The sequence below is a fragment of the Salarias fasciatus genome, assembly GCF_902148845.1.
Source record: "Salarias fasciatus chromosome 23 unlocalized genomic scaffold, fSalaFa1.1 super_scaffold_20, whole genome shotgun sequence".
Lineage (NCBI taxonomy): Eukaryota > Metazoa > Chordata > Actinopteri > Blenniiformes > Blenniidae > Salarias > Salarias fasciatus.
In genome coordinates, this window is record NW_021941230.1 from 8,335,309 (window position 1) to 8,352,029 (window position 16,721).

At 47.1% G+C, this 16,721-nt stretch overlaps 2 protein-coding genes across 3 annotated transcripts; one reads left to right on the forward strand and one right to left on the reverse strand.

The window, feature by feature from the left end:
• Positions 1-566: 566 nt before the first annotated feature.
• On the reverse strand, positions 567-2,952 carry LOC115384119 (ras-related protein ralB-B-like). Of its 2 annotated transcripts, none has more exons than XM_030086448.1 (5): positions 2,838-2,952; positions 1,540-1,708; positions 1,256-1,464; positions 994-1,168; positions 567-740 (listed from the first exon to the last, which is right to left on the reverse strand). In XM_030086448.1, the coding sequence occupies exons 2-5, from the start codon at positions 1,651-1,653 to the stop codon at positions 633-635; spliced, it is 606 nt and encodes a 201-aa protein (XP_029942308.1). In that variant the 5' UTR covers positions 1,654-1,708; positions 2,838-2,952; the 3' UTR covers positions 567-632. The 2 variants fall into 2 exon arrangements, with proteins under 2 accessions (XP_029942308.1, XP_029942309.1); XM_030086449.1 differs by lacking the exon at positions 2,838-2,952 and adding an exon at positions 2,479-2,741.
• Positions 2,953-6,445: 3,493 nt separating this feature from the next.
• On the forward strand, positions 6,446-16,054 carry LOC115384201 (inhibin beta B chain-like). Its single transcript, XM_030086506.1, has 2 exons — positions 6,446-7,435; positions 13,137-16,054. Exons 1-2 carry the CDS (start codon positions 7,027-7,029, stop codon positions 13,910-13,912), a joined length of 1,185 nt encoding a protein of 394 aa, XP_029942366.1. The 5' UTR covers positions 6,446-7,026; the 3' UTR covers positions 13,913-16,054.
• The last annotated feature ends 667 nt before the right edge of the window (positions 16,055-16,721 follow it).

A 16,721-nucleotide genomic window follows, 5' to 3' on the forward strand; every position in this document is an offset into this window, starting at 1 on the left:
AAGGTAAATGAACTGGTAATAAAAGAAAGAAGAGATGCTGTGAGGCAGCGAATCAACACAAACAATCATTTTTCTCCTTGTTTTATTATCAAATTGTTTGAGTTCGTGTGGAAGTCGACATAAATACCAGACAGGCACATCTGCAGGACAAGAAACGCGATTATAAATTACGTGTGTTCGTCGGAGAGGCGCGGGCTAAAGTGTCGTACGAAAGGAGTGTCAAAGTGTCACGGTACGAGGAATGTGCGACAAAAAAAAAAAAAAAAAAAAAAAACAACTAGAAGGAGAGAGGAGGAGGAAGAGGAGGAGGAGGAGGAGGAGGAGGAGCCCTCGGCAGGGGGGCAGCCAGGAGGCGCAGTGTTTCCTCCAGACTGGAGTGTGTGTGTGTGTGTGTGTGTTCACACACTCCAGTCCTCGCAGGACAGTTTGGAGTCGCTTCACATTACTGGAGGAGTTTGAATGTGTGCAGATGAGTGTTTTCAGGTGTGTGTGTTTGTGTGTGTGTGTGTGTCCTCCCCCCCACCCCGCCGCCGCTGCGCTGGGCCCCAGTCTGAACCAGCCGTCAATTTTAGATTCTGTGTTTTATTCGATTTGTTGGGTTTTTTTGGCACGTGGTCACCTGGGACTCCGCCCTACAGGATGCAGCAGCGCTTCTTCTTCTTCTTCCCGCTCGGCCCGTTCTTGTCTTTGCTCTCCGACATCTTCTTCTTCCTCACCTCGCGCATGAGGTCGAAGAACACCTGCGGGACGGACGGGGGGGGGGGGGGTTAATACCATCAGCATTCAGGCTCCATAGATACGCTGATCAGAAAGAAAACGTGTCGTGTTTGTATTTCAATATTTGTTGTGTACAGACGTATTTCCTCCTCAGTCCGGCGGCGTTCTCCACCCCTGTTTGACTTCCAAGCTCCGGTTTATCACTCATGATGCACGTTTGTTAATTTAACTTTCAGTTTTTCGATGTGAAAAGCTTTCGTCTCCGCCGTTCGTCACCTTGTCCACGTTGGCTCTGGTCTTGGCCGACGTCTCCACGTACTGGACGCCCCACTCCCCGGCCTTGGCGGCCGCCTCCTCGGCCGACACCTGCCGCCGCTCCTCCAGGTCCGACTTGTTCCCGACCACGAGGAGCGGGATGGCCTCCTCCTCCTTCACCCGCAGGATCTGCTCCCTGAAACGCACACCAGGAAGGGCAGGGGGGTGGAGTCAGGCGGCGGCGGCAGCCGAACCGGGACACGAGATGAGCCGCGACGCCGACCTGAACTCCGACGTGGCCGTGAAGGACTCGTGCTCCGTGATGGAGAAGACCAGCAGGAAGCCCTCGCCGCTGCGGAAGTAGTTGTCCCTGATGGCGGCGTAGTCCTCCTGCCCCGCCGTGTCCAGGATGTCGATCTGGACGTCCTCGCCGTCCAGCACCACCTTCTTCCTGTAGCTGTCGGCCTTCGTGGGCTCGTAGTCCTCCACGAACTGAGGGGCAAAGGTCAGGTTTAGGAGGCCCAGAAGAGGCTGAAACACGGGGGCTGATGGGAAAAGCGGTCTCACCTCGTCGTACATGAACTGCAGGGTGAGGGCCGACTTCCCCACGCCGCCGCTGCCCACCATGATGACTTTGTGGAGGACCAGAGACGTCTGGTTCTTGTTCTTACCAGAGGCCATGGCTCTGGTGTGTGTGTGTCTGGAGGCTCACAGCTCAGCCCCGAGACCCGAAGACCTGCAGAGACCAGGACACACACACACACAGAGCGTCACGCTTCACGAAGTGTGCACGGAGGAGGTGGAGCAGACGCAGGGGCCCCTGGCTTCCCGTGGCCCCGGCCCCCTGAGTGTCTGATAAGGCGTGTTGTGATAAAGCGCAGCTGTAAATACTGGGTGCTGGCTGGTACGAGGGCGACCTCTGAGGCGACCTTTCCTGCAGCCGCTCCGTGCGGGTGCACCAACATGAGGGCACCAAGGAGAAAGCGGTGTGAAGTTAGTCTGCAGCTCACAGCCAGGGCCTTCAGGAAAATCTTTCAAATAAAAACACCTTCTTACTGCTCTTTACAGTTTATTATTATTATTATTATTATTATTATTATTATTATTATTATTATTATTATTATTGATCCAGATGTGTTTTTTTTCTGGCATGTATGCTGGCCCAATGTGATCTTGAAGTGTCACTTTTTTGTTTTTGTATTTTAACAGTTGGAAAAAACGTTTTCAATACTAGAATTAGATGGAAGTAACAGGTTTTTTTTTTATCCTAACATTTTTTTGTGCTATCTAAGTATGAAAACAGTTATTCTCCAAGCTGACGTTTGGTTTATAGCTTCATTAAAGCAGTTTAACGTGGTCTAAATATTTAAACAGTGTAAATACAGTGGCAAAGTGAGTCTAACTTAAGCTTTCTCTGAACTGTCCCCTCAAGTGTCGAGCCAGAGGCTGACTTCAGCAGGATGCTCTCCAGCAGCTACAACAGAGACACGAAACGCCGTGAATCACCTGAAAACCACGGAAAAACAAAGGGACACGGCGTCCGGCGGCGATTAAAGAGGAACTGTGAGTCCTGCTGTCAACACTGAGCTTCAGCTTCCCCTCAGCTGACAGCTGGAAACCACTTTCTACACTAAACAGACGCTACACTCGCAGTCCCGCCCCCTTTCACTAAACGACGCCTCTGATTGGACGAAACCGCGGGTTGAACTTTCGCTATTGGTCGAACGCGGTGCCACTCAGATAGTCAGATAGCTGGCTAGTGAAGCAGCCTCAGATAACGCTAGAATGGGTCCTTTTTCAGATGTTAAAACGCTCCCGAGAGTCGGAGCGGACCCAGGTAACAGACAGAAACGCGGCTCGCTCACCTACTCCCGCGGTTTCTCCTCGCTCCCACAGAATTCCCGCAAACTCTCCAACTTTTACAAGTTGTCGAGGAGACTCCGCGCCCCACCTTGTAGCCAGACTCTGGCGAAGATCGTCTCCGTCTGGGAAGAGGCGTCACTGCCGAGCGGAGACAGGTCTTCGGTTACCATGGCGACCGGTTTGTTTTGAGCTACAAATAAATAAATTTTAATTAAATCCTCCAAACTCCTCATTCAAATTATCTTTGATTTATATCATTTCAACTATTCGCACATTCATGTTACGTTTATGTTGTGGATCTGTTATGTTTAGGAATTCCTCGACAGAATTTAATCCAATAAACATAAAAATAATCATCCAAAAAGAAAAACAGATTGAGCAAAAAGAAAAAAAAGTCGCTGCCATTTGAAAAAATATATATATAATTTTTGGTGGCCTTTTTATGACTAAATTACACAAAAAAAGTCCAAGAAATTTCTTCTTTCTTAAAGATTCTGAGATTTGAAAACCTTTTTAATCATGTGGGTTTTTTTCTAAACCAGCGAAAAAACTTTTCTTTAAAAATAACAATTTGCAGTAAATAATACAATAAGTCAAATACATTCAGTCATTATAATACATATACATTTATTATTAATATTCGTAAATCTTTTAATTCATACATATTTTACTTGAACTGTTATTAATATAAATATAAAATGTATTTATTTAGTCGTTCAAACATTTATTTTCTTTAAATATAAAATATGAAAGAAAATATCAGCGTCAGCAACTATTCTTAAACGGAAACTTGGTTTTTGTAAAAACCGGCGGAGTGGGACGTCCTTCGCTTGTAGGGGAAAACACTCCGGATATGACGTCACGGAGTTCCTCTATTTGACTGGACATGTTGGAAAAATGCTTTTGGAAACTTTTCAACTTTAATTTACCGATTCACTTTAATCATAGCTTCCGTCTTTTACTATCGTTACCTTCAATGAATGTATTTTTTGTTGCATTAAAAAAAAAGTTTGGAGAATTTACTCAGATCGCTTAGTGACACATTTTATAGTTTGATGGATAAATACGGTAATGACTAAAATGTCAAATAATACACAAATACAATCAACACACATGTTTGTCTCTCTGAACAAAGGAAAGTATTACTTCGGCTCACAAAGCACAGTGCACTTTCTTTTGCATAATTTCAAGCAAAATGATTTTTTTTTAAATGTTTTGGATCATGAATTGATGGTTAAGCATTAAATAAGATTTACAAACATGTTGAAACTGTTATGTGGGATCAGAGACACCAAGACTGGGGCAGGATTCATATCTATTCACTCACTGAGCAGTGTCTGCTTTGTTGAACTTTTTGAAGCCTAGAAATACTCTCAAAAAGAACGTTTTATTATTTATTACTCTGGAATTTGTGCAAATAATTTAATTGTTGTATTTTCTTTTTTGTTTGCACTTTTTTTTGCATTTTTCTAATACAAGAATTGTTTGATTTCAGTGGTAAATGAAAGGTTTGGTGTCCGTATAAGGTTGTAGTTCCCATAATTGGACAGAAGATGGCGCCATTTCATTACTTCACTCACTTGAATTGACTTGTTTGAATTAAAAATAAAATGAAGGTTTAAATAAATAAATGTTGCAGCATTTATTATTATCATTATTATGATGACTTTAAAATTAAGATTTCATTTAGCGACATTCCACCTTCAGATCTCGAAGTTTTTTGTCTCTGCTGTGAATTTCAGAACTGCTGGCGGCCTCAGCAGCCGAGAGGTCAAAGGTCACATGCGCCGGGAGTCCCGTGCCGCCTCCAGCTGATTTGTTTCAGAGTTTTTACTAACAAATGCAGCCGTCCGGACGTCCTGCCGTGTCCGAGCCTCTGGCCACAGGACGAGCTGTCGAGGATCGCATTTGACTGCAAATCTGGGCTCATTTGAATTTATCGAAATCAGCCGGGATGAACATGAAACGCTGCAGGAGATCGTCTCCACATCTCGTCCCCGCATCGCAGGGACATCCTGCAATGACGACGCGCACTGCAGGAAGGCCTGCAGGCAGTGAAAAGTACAAAAAAAAACTAAACTTAATCACGCTTAAATGGCAAATGAGTCTTTAAAAGTCACCCTTTAAAGTTAAACTGACTCTAACAGAGCCTTTTAGCCACATATCACTCTTGATCAAACAGATTTTTTATCTCCCTTGCACATTTAATGATGTTTTCCATCACCTGACTTCACCAAGACTTCACAAATATCATTAAAGTGTCAAAAAAAAAAGTCACATTTAAGCGCAAAAAAACGGTTTATGGGACTGGAAGAGCACTGCCTAAAGCATTAACTGATGTCTTATTGTTAAATTTGATCATTCCATCAAACCACAACTCATTTTCAAGCATAAAAATACATTGAAATGAACCAAAAGCTCTTTGAACTGGTGTGATTGTCTGATCATATTTTTGAACATGAACTTAATGTGTCTGATTTGGAAAATCCATCCAGAAAATTACAATTTGAGCACAAGAAAAAGTGCATATTAAGCTTAAAATTAAGCATTTTGGTTCTTTTGGTTCACTAAATCAGTCAGATTAATGATCTCTGTGCATGTTTTCTTCTCAAAACTTCTGTTAAACCTTAAAAATCTTTTTTTTTTTTTTAATGGAAATGGAATGAAGTGATCACTCTCTGTCCCTCACAGTTTTGTTTTCGTAAAACAAACCTTGTTCTAATGTTTACGCGGGTTTCACTGGAACCGAAAGCCTTCTTTTGATTTGTTGTGGTGCAGATCTGAGCCGGCAGGCGATGAGTTCCAGCTCCTCCAGGTCTCCAGTGGACGCTTCACTCAGGATTAATGTGAACGAAAAACACACATCAAGACTTTTAAAGTGACTGAAGCGTCTATTGAATCAATAAAAACAGATGGCCCGTGCTTCCTGGAGGTTCAGCAGTTTCAAATATTCATGATTTGTGTAGAAAAAGCAGAATGAACAGAAGGAAATTCCGTTTCTGATTTCTAAAATGTGGAACTATTGAAGAGGTTGGATTTTAACACTGACTGAAAAGAATCACATTTAAACTTTTGAAATCTCCCAAACATATAAAAATAAAATGTGGGTTCATTGATGTCTGGAGGTTGTTTTGAATCTCTGAATTTCTTCTCTATTGTAACGGATTTAACTCAAACCTTAAAAATGAAGGTGTGTTACATGTTCAGATGTAACTTTTTTAGAGTTTTGTCAAATTGGTGGGACCAAAAAAAGAAAGAAAACAACAAACAAACAACAAAGTAATTGAGTATAAATTGAAATCACTGATTTTTAAAGCTTTGAAATTTCATTACAAGACGTAAATATTAAATGTACATTGCGCATATGACCATTTATCTGTCCTGATTTTAAAGGGCGTTGCTATAAAAATATAGCTGGATCATGTCTCTCTCTCTTTTTCTCTGGCCCCGCCCTCCCCCTCCCCCTCCTCCTCTTCCTCCTCCTCGCCCCCCCTCCTCCCTCTCTCTCTCTCTCTCTCTCTCTCTCTCTCTCTCTCTCTCTCTCTCTCTCTCTCTGTATATAAAAAGTTTGGCTGTGGCGGATCTCCTGAGTCTCAGACGCCAGAATGGAGACGCTGCTCGGTGCGCTCTCTGGCACTCCTCCCTCCTCCTCCTCCTCTTCCTCCTCCTCTTCCTCCTCCTCCTCTCCTCTTCACTTCACTTGCTCCTCGGCACTCCGGCAGTCTCCAGCGGGCTCGGCTGAACTGAGCACTGAGGACGATGAGGCGTGAGGATGGATTCGGATCTGGATGCGGCTCTCTTCGCGCTGTGGATTCTGTTCCGGGGAGACTTTTCCAGCTGAATGAAGAGAAGCGGGACCAGGAGGCGCGCGCGGAGTGAAACTTTCCAGGACACAGAGAGAGAGAAAGAGAAAGAAAGAGTGTGAAAGAGGACTCGTCCCGTGCGCTGGCATCCGTGTAACGATGTGAGGAACGGGCTCGCTGCGCGCACGTCTTGGACTGAATGGGAATAAAGTGCAGCCGCTGCGTCAGAGCTGAGCGCGCGGCCGTTACGCACGGAGGCAGCTCGGCTGCGCTCTCCTCCTCCTTCTTCACTTATTTTCCTTTTAGTTTGTTTCTTTTAAGATTTTAACTCTGGACAAAAAAAAAAAAAAGGAGAGAAAAAGTGATCCCACTCCTCCTCTGACAGAAAATGAGTATCTGTCTCTTCCGACTGGCACTCCTCGTGGCTTGCGTCCTCTCCATCAGCGGCACCGTTGCGCCTGGGACGGAGGCGGAGGCGGAGGCGGAGGCGCGCGCCGCGTCCCGGGATACCTGCGCGTCCTGCGGCGGCGCGGCTCAGCCGGAGGAGCCCGAGGAGGGCCGGCCCGACGGGGAGCTGCTGGAGGCGGTCAAGAGGCACATCCTGAGCAGGCTGCAGATGCGGGAGAGGCCCAACATCACGCACCCGGTCCCCAAGGCGGCCATGGTGACGGCGCTGCGCAAGCTGCACGCGGGGAAGCTGCGCGAGGACGGGAGGGTGGAGATCCCCAACCTGGACGGACACCCGATGAGCAGCGAGCTGGAGGAGAGCTCGGAGATCATCAGCTTTGCGGAGAAAGGTGCAGAAATCCTCTTTTTATTCAGTCCGCAGATGAGATTTATCTCACATCCTTCAGCTCGAAGCTTCTCAAGTTTCACTCTGATGACACTAAAATAGATGATCTGTGTGACTTATGGTCCATTTTACTCTGACTGTTTCTACAGAGATCAGAAATGATGTAAATATAACAGATTAAAACCGAAAAGAAACACTTCCTCCGGCTGGAAACGGAGGTGATGTTTGAGGGATGAAAGCTGGCGGATCAGGTGGTGCGTGTGCGTGCGTGCGCGCGCGCGCGTTTAAAAGCGTGCGTCTTGAGTGGATCCAGAGGCTGCTGTGCTGATTTTGAACAGATGCTGCAACATGAGCCTGAAAGTTCCTCAAAGCTGCGTCGCAGCAGCAGGTGCTGCTTTCTCAGGTCTCTCAGTCCCGTTTTGAATTCGAAGCAAAAACTTTTAGCCTATTTCACCCAAACTTTTGGTGTTTTCTTTGCTCTCCTCTGTTTGATCCACCTGCCGGTTTCCTCTGTTCTGCTCTCTGCAGGTTTGATGTCAGTTGAGGAGATTAAAAGATGGAGATTAAGTCTGACAATATATATTTTTTTTTCCAAATTAGACACATTTTGAATGGAGTCTGGTGGGCAGGCCGCTGACGCTCTGCACATTCCCTCCACTTTTTGGAGCACTGGATTTCTTTCCTGGAGTCGTCCGGCCCCTGGCGTCTGTCACACGCGGGCTTTAAAGAGTTTCTGGCTGCGTTTTGAAAACCGCGGAAAGATCCGCAGGTGCAGATTTTGTTACATTTAAAAGCTTTTGGGGTTTGTGCTGTAAAAACCTGCTGTTTCAGGGAGCGCCGGAGCATTTTGCTGCCAGTGAAGCCGGGGATTCTGCAGATCAGTGTGAGTTCAGGCTGGAAAAAAGTTGAATAAAGTGGGAAAGATGAAGATCTGAGAAGATATATGAAGAAATACTTTTTTTTTTAATGCAAAAACTTTATTTTTCTAAGGTTTTTAATAAGATGGTTCATATAAAGCTGCAGATTTGCATGTCAGTCAGAGATAATTAGAAATATTTCAGTTGTTCAGTCTCCAGGAGAACACAAAGGCCGAGCTTGTTCGCTTTGCTTTCCAGCGAGACATTTTAAAGGCCTGTTCACTGTAAATCGGAGATTTACAGATTTGCATGTCGGTCAATAAAGATGGAAATCGAAACACGAGGTCGGAAAGAACCACGGTGAGGTTTCTTCCTTCGGCTCAGCCGTCGGCCTCCGATGATACTTCAGCTCCTTTTGAAGCAAGTTGAGTTGAATATTTTCAAGTTTTCCGGACTGAATGTTTCCACTGAGTCCTGCAGACTGAGTGGAGTTCCAGGGCTCGCTGTCTGGTTCCTTCACACACTACCGGAGCAGAGCTTAGACACACCTTCTCATTCAAGAGTTTATTTTGAAGGCATGGAAACAACAGACCAGTGGAAATCTGTGCTTCGGTTTGATGAGTCCAGATGAGAGGAGGAGGTGTGACGGTGTGATTCTGCGGATATCTGTCCAATCCAGACCTGCCTTGTGCAGGGAACCTGCAATAATTTGGACGATTTAGGTCTGAAACTCTTCTTTCGAGGTAAAAATAAGTAAGAATCGGGCGTCTTGACGTGTGCAGCCTGAGCCTGTTTGTGTCCATTCCTCTGCTAACAGGTACGCTCAGCAGCAGATTTTGCATGCTGGTCAATAAAAATGGACAAAGGGGGGATTAGCTTGAAAATGTAGACGCGCTGTGAACCGAGTGCGTTTGACGGGAGCCGATCCAGACGTGCTCAGGTCTGGTGGATCCAGGAAGCAGCAGGATCCTGCGAAAGCGAGGAGCGCCGATGGAACTGTGGGGGGAGAACGGCGAGACAAATGAGACACGTCTTGAATGGACTCGATGTTGCAAGTGTGCGTGTTGTGTTCACTTTCCTGGAAAACCGAGCTCCACACACACACACACACACACACGCAGGGAGCTCCTGCTGGGTGTCGGCGGAGGTTCGCTCCCCGCCGAGAGGCTTTTTCCCTCTCAGATGTTTCTCTGTGTGGCCGCTGTGCTGCAGACCTTCCACCTCGCCTCGCCGCCAGTTGGCCGCCGCCGCCGCCGGGCCGCTGAGCGGCTGCCAGCGGGGACATGGCGCGGCGACAGGCCTCACAGGAGCCATTCACTCAAATGGAGCCGGCCTGAAAATGATCGACGACGCCACCTGCTAGGCCCACGTGCGGCCGCCGCGCTCTGAGAGGCGAGCGCCGCCGCCGCCGCCGCTGCCGCCGCCGCCGCCGCCGCTCCTCTCCAACATCTGCTTCCCACGTCAACGGGTCGGAAGGCCGCGGCCGCTGCCCATCGTGTCATGTGCCCCGGCCCCTTTGTGCGCCTGTCACGTCTTCATGTCGGCCTTTGTGCGCGTCACTGATGCTCTGGAGCGCGCGAGCGCCCGCGGCGGCGTGGAAACACATCTGCAGGCAGGATACCGCGTGTTTGGGCGTTGAATCGGTCGCCTCAGCGTAAGGTCACAGCTTTTGTGCTGCTTGTCGCGTGGCCTGAATGCAGATTGACGGATTGAATCCTGCAGCCTGGCACCCCATTAAAAATCCGTGTGCGTGCGTGCGTGTGTGTGTGTGTGTGTGTGTGTGTGCGCGCTCTGACACCTGCAGGTGCCTGACGGTGGCTCGCTGGACTCTGCGCTCCTGTTGTTGTTGTTGTTGATCTGAAGTTTTCGCTCCCTCACACCAGCTTGTTTTCAGTCACTAAAAAACGAGCTGCTGACTCACAGCTGTTACACAACAATGGCTCACACACACACACACACACACACACACACACACACACACACACACACAACACACATTCACATTCATGTGTTCGCTTGTTTACAAAGTTTCCAAAGCCAAAATGGAAGATATCAGCTATAAATGGGAACAAGTAACACTTCTTAAAGTGATTCAGCTCACTCAACAAGACGATTTAAGAAGCAATCAACACTTTTTTTTTTAGCTTAAAAATATGAATATTATGAAACCGTTATTCACAAGTTACTGATTCATCATCCAAATAGTCCATTACCAAGTGTCCAGACTCGGTTTGAATCATTTAAATTCATAAGTTCAGAATACTTGATGTGTTATTGTTAGAATGAACTGCGGGGCGAACAAAAAAAAATGTAGTTTCAGGTTAGAACGACAAAAGCAGGACATGAACTGTTATGAATGCATGAGTTCTGTATCTTTGGAGATGATTTTAAACTGGATTTTTTTTGTACTTTGTCCCTCTACTTTGAGATAAAAGTGGAAGAAAATAGATCTTCGATCAGGAGGAAACAAGATCAGAGACTTTAGTGTTCGCAGCTTTTCTAGAGATATGAAGAGAAACAAGGGTTGACTTGGCTCGGGTGCAGCGAGAAATCAGGCGTCTCAAATCTCAAATCAAGGCTAAGCTAACTCTTTTAACTTCCTGACTTATTCAGGAGGAAAATAGTTCAAAATCGGTCATTAATTTAAAATCCTTCAACATTTATTAACCAGCAGCTGCAGCCAAGAAATCACGTTATACATCTCACATTAGTTGATACGATGTTGTGCTGAATCATTCAAGCATGTTGACGTGATTTCACTTCCTCATTTGCTGAAGACAGCCAGCGCTCGCGTTGCCGCAGATTTCAGAGGAGTGCTTTTGGGATTTGGAAGTGACGCAGTTCCAGGAGCTGGAGTGTGGCTGTTAGAGCCGACTTCACAAGCTCCTGCTGCAACATTAGAAATTTGGACGACTGCTGGGGGGGGGGGGGGGGGGGGGGTGTTTGATGTTGCACAAAACGCACCACAATGACGAAAAAGGCTCGTTTATTCACGGTGGTTCCCAAAAGACATCAAGGTGTTGCAATTAGGGGAAAAAAAAACACCAAAATATGCAAAAAAAACAACAACAAAAGACTGATGAAAACACAAACTATGGACACATGAAACCAAAGTCCATCTCCACAGATCAAGTTAGACCTAAGAAGTGTCACTGTGTAGGATTTTTTTGGAGTAAAAACATAAGTGAATTTACAGCTGATCGCTCTAAAAAAAAAACGTCCTCCTGACTTTTTATGTTGATTTGTCGCTTGCACTGATACCAGGAAGTCTGGGAGTCAGAGTATGCAAAGCGGCGATCCACTCCGCTGGACCTGCAGCCACGTTTGACCCCGGCAGGTCAGAATCAGCCGACGTTTAGACTCTTTGATGGGGGGGGGGGGGGGGGGGGGGGTGACAGACGAGCATGGATAAAGCCCCACACCTGCAGCCCGCCCTCACCTTTACTTCATCACGCTTGATTTTAATGCAGCGCTCCGATCTGCTGAGTAATGGGGTTGGAGGTCGCTGAGCCTTGTGATGGATGAGGCAGGGTGCGGAGGCTGGTTGAGGGGAAGCGCAGCTCTCTCTGGATGTCCTCTCATTCCCTCTCCGCAAGCCTCGGCTCCTCGAAGTTTGTTCCCCAGGGAGTTCAGGAAGTTCACGCCTGATAGAAGTCTCTAATCTGCTTGTCAATCAGATCCTCCATGTGTCCTGTTCGCTGCTGCCAACCGGCTGCGGAGAAAGCTGGAGGCTGCAGATTAGATCCAGCAACAAAACACAGCAGAACAGTCCCGTCACTCCAAGAACCACAGAGTAGTCCAAACCAGGCTGATCCGCATCTAAAAACTGCTTTAAACAAGTGTAAATCCAGTCCGAAAGCCATGCTGAAGAGTAAATCTGGTCAAAACACGGCAGTCCAGGAGCAGTCTAAAACCAGAAGAAAAAAAAATCCCTCAAAATATAAACCACTGCAGAGCCGAGTTCCACCTCATCACATTCATCACAGCATCAATGGGCCGAGGTATTTACATATGTTTGCAGTGCGTCAAACCTTTATCCTCCCTTAATGGGCAAACTGGTCTGCAGAGACACACTGGGCGAATCCCACAAGACAAATAAAGGAGATGGATGGCGACGCACGCCGAGCAGCCCCGATCAAACAGGATGCTCGCTTCAACTTTTACGACTTTGAGGACTTTGAAGGGCAACGTGAGACGTTTTCCAGTGTTATGAAGACACGAGCTCCCTGGGCGAGAGTACATTTTCCATGAAACTCGTGATCAAACCGTCCAAAAACCATCGGGAGCTCAGCCCTGAAGCGAAGCCAGTGCAAACAGGCGATGTCTGGTTCAAAAACCAGTCTGAATCCAGATAACCAGTCGAATGCCATGCTCATGTAGACACTTCTTTCTGCGTCTTCATCCCTGCGCCACCTCTCGGGCCTCATTGTGAGGACAGCCCCGGCGCCGTGAGATCTCATTTTCAGGCCACATTCAAGGCGAAGCCTTTGAACCTTTGTGTGGCGCTCTGTTCGAGCCCCGGGGCTCACCTCCCGCCCCCCTCCTGCCGCTAATATCTGGGTCGAGCGGGCCAAGTGGCCCAACGCCTGTCGCCGCCCTCAGGATCTGTGCCACCCCGCACCGAGGGGAGGGAGAGGGAGGGGGAGGGGGGGGTCTGTTGTCTCACTTTAAAGCTGTTCCCAAATTTACTGTTCCCCCCTCCTCCGCTGCCCAGTCACTCCACTGCTGCTTTTGAAATGAAGGGTTCTCCAACATTTACCAAGAAGGAAATGATTTCAGCCGATTTGTTGATTCAACAGATGCTGTAATTTGTCCCCCCTGTTGTGTTTTTGCTCCCCCCCCCCCCAGATGATTTGGTGACCTCCAAGTCCAGCCTGTTCTTCCTGATCTCCAGCGAGGGCAACCAGAACCTGTACGTGACGCAGGCCACCCTCTGGCTCTACTTCAAGCTGCTGCCGCCGCCCGCGGAGGTCCGCGGCCGGCGGAAGGTGACGGTGAAGGTGTACTACCAGGAGCCGGGCCTGGGCAGCAAGTGGAACCTGGTGGAGAAGCGGGTGGAGCTGAAGCGCAGCGGCTGGCACACCTTCGCCCTGACCGACGCCGTCCGGCTGGTGTTCGAGAAGGGCGACCGGCGCCAGAACCTGGACGTGCGCTGTGAGGGCTGCGAGGCGGAGGGCGTCGCGCCCATGCTGCTCAGCCTCAACGACGAGTCGCACCGGCCCTTCCTGGTGGTGCAGGCGAGGCAGGCCGACAGCAAGCACCGCATCCGGAAGCGCGGGCTGGAGTGCGACGGCAGCAGCAGCCTGTGCTGCCGCCAGCAGTTCTACATTGACTTCCGCCTGATCGGCTGGAACGACTGGATCATCGCGCCGTCGGGGTACTTTGGGAACTACTGCGAGGGCAACTGCCCGGCCTACATGGCGGGCGTGCCCGGCTCGGCGTCGTCCTTCCACACGGCGGTGGTGAATCAGTACCGCATGCGGGGGATGAGCCCCGGATCCATGAACTCCTGCTGCATCCCCACCAAGCTGAGCACCATGTCCATGCTCTACTTCGACGACGAGTACAACATCGTGAAGCGGGACGTTCCCAACATGATCGTGGACGAGTGCGGCTGCGCCTGAGTGTTTTGTTGGGGTTTTTTTTCCTGTTTATTTAACGTGGAACTGAAAAAGAGTCACGATTTTTTAAAAATATAACAGAATATTTATGGACAGAGAAAACACGCGCACACACAACCTCATCCACGCATATCTACTCACCCTCATGTATGCCTGCACAAAAACTTGTATATATATTTATGTTTGTCGACGATAGTTGAGTATATTTCTCAGTCTCCTGCAAAACAGAGGCGAAGAGCTCTCTTCCAAATCGTTAAGAATCCACTCTGGGAACCGATTCTTTAGGTATCTCTAAGATAACGAGGATCTGGTTTCCTAAAGCGGACGAGACTTGCTTAACCTACTAGCCTTTACGAATCAGCATCCCTCGATGCAATTTCTGTTAGAGTAGGTGCTGGCTGGTGGGTTCTCTCGTCCTGGAATGAAACTCTTGGTAAACCTTCCTGAAAGGAGGTGCAGGGAGCCTTAAGCCAAGTGATCCAGCTATGCCTCTTTCACGAAAAACGCTTGGTGTTTTGGGACGGGCACCGAAAAACGTCTTCACTCCATTTCCAACCAACTTTCAGCACTTCTGGCCCGGGGTCACGCCGAAGAACTTTGTTCTACCGTTAAAATAAAAAAAAATACAATCAAGCCACAAAGATTTCAATGCCCTCCGAAACTGATTGAACGCACAAGGTTTCTATTTGCAGCGCAAAACGGTCCAAACTGGCAAAGAAAGGCGAGATGACATTCAAAGCCTGATTCTCAAGGAGGCGACCTGATCTAAAAGCTTTTTGAAGGCAGAAAATCTCAACCGTAATCAACTGAAGGAAACCATTCACCTATGAGGAGTCTTTTTCTGTACTTTCTAAAACTGAGAACATCAGGACGGCGTGAAGTCTGAAGAAGCATTAGTGTAATTTTCTCTACGAAATCAAGTCAAACAATCTTTTCTTCCTGACAGAAAGTCAAGCCTGAACGATACCTGAATGTCTGAACAGTTAACCATAAAAAATCCTCTAAAGCTTCAACGCTCCACCAAGATAAAGAGACCATTTGGGTTGACAGTTTATTATTGGGCAACAACTGTGGTATCAGTCAATCTTAATGACCCGATCAATGTACCAGAGGCAAGTAATTCCAGAAGGTCTACCGACTGGCAGCTCTTGCTGTCTTCTACCAATAAACTTGGTCCAGTTTCCCAATGGAAAACAAGACAAACCATGTCAAATCAATCATACTGGCAGCAGCTCTCCACCTTTCCTAAAAGTCAAACTTTTACTCGCTAATCTGATTTTGGAAAGAATATCTGAACCGACTTCTCGTTTGTTTATGTTTGAGACCTTTTCCTTGAAAGGAGTTCAGTTGAAACAACAATAAGATGCGTTATTTCAGTCAGTGACAAGTTGCCATATTGCTAAGTTCAGTGATGGCGCACTTCCTCAACACACACACACACCCACCCATACACACTCATACAGCACTCGCAGACTGAAATGCCTTTTGAGGAGCCGCAAGTCCTTCGGAAAAATAAAGAAATAAGTGCCGCATGATCTATGCAATGTATAGTATTTTACCCGTTCATCAGATAAGCTGAACCTGAGCTCAAGTGACAAAACTATCAGCGATACTTGAAATGTCCGTGAGGCGGGCGGAGGCGGGGCGGCTTCCATCAGGACGCCATAATCTTTTAATCTGTTTAGGAAAAAAAGGAGGGGTAGTCAGAATCTGACGGGTTTCTGAAGGATCTCCATCCCTGAATCTGTAACGTCTCCGTGCCTCTGTGAAGTCGTGCGCTGAAAAGTAAAAAGAGGCTAACTGGGGCTAACTTTGACCCAAATGCGACGCACGAAAAGTGATTTTTTTTTTTTTTTTAAAGGAACGCGTCCCCGCGGACTTCCCATCACGGCCCGTTTGGCACACTTTGAGACACACTTTCAGCCCTCAGTCACTTTGATGTTTTCAGGTTAAAGTCTTGTTTCCACAACCTTGTTCCTTTCCCGCGCTCCCAGCTGCACGTCTCAAGGTCAGGACCTCCCCGCCGCCACCTCGCCGCCCTCCACCTGCCGCTCTGATCTTTTGCTTTTTCATCAAAGCGAACGGTTGTTAGAAATATTTGCACTGAGGCGACAAAAACAAGATAAAAAAACTGCCATTGAAAGTTAAAAAAAAAAAAAACAAAAGAAAGAAGCTATTTTTATAGAAGTAAAATTGAGCTCTGTTCAGATGTATTATACCTAATCATGGAACCAAAGAGGCCAAGAGGTTTAGCTATTGAGCGGCGGCGGCGCCGCCGTCGTCGTGTTATTGTTGTTGTAAATGACTTTGTGAGAGTTAAAGAGGCCTAAACACTGTATCAGGGTATAATATCAGTCCATAATCAGCTTAATCTCTTTTCTATTTTGTACCTAGACATGAAATATTTCATATTTTTTCATCAAAGTACTTAAATATTCTTAGTTTTTCGTTCTTTTTTTTTTGTTAGTTCTCCTTCAAGAGTCATTTTAGAGTAAAAAGCACACGCCATCCGATCCCTGTACAGTCGATGTAACATATGAATACGCTTTTGAAATATTTTGTTCTTTGTTATTGTTGAAAATAAATTTCTTATTACCAGTTGTAAGAGCAGTTGTCTTTTTCTTGCTGTGAAAAACCGACCCGGTCTCCTGTGGAACCTGCTGGAGGCGCCAGCGCAGTCATTTGAGGAAAAAAACGCGATCTAAATTCAAATTGCAGCTTAGTTTTGATCCGCGGGTAAAGGTTAGCGCAAGTCTAGTTTCCAGGAACAAGTGATCTTGGGAGAAGAACTGTGAAGAACCACAAAGTTTAT

Coding starts and splice junctions, on each gene's coding strand:
- LOC115384201 (XM_030086506.1), top strand. CDS start 7,027: ATGAGTATCTGTCTCTTCCGACTGGCACTCCTCGTGGCTTGCGTCCTC. Junction 7,436..13,136: donor CATCAGCTTTGCGGAGAAAG/GTGCAGAAATCC, acceptor CCCCCCCCCCAG/ATGATTTGGTGACCTCCAAG.
- LOC115384119 (XM_030086448.1), bottom strand. CDS start 1,653: ATGGCCTCTGGTAAGAACAAGAACCAGACGTCTCTGGTCCTCCACAAA. Junction 1,169..1,255: donor ACGGCCACGTCGGAGTTCAG/GTCGGCGTCGCG, acceptor TGTGCGTTTCAG/GGAGCAGATCCTGCGGGTGA. Junction 741..993: donor CCAGAGCCAACGTGGACAAG/GTGACGAACGGC, acceptor TCCGTCCCGCAG/GTGTTCTTCGACCTCATGCG.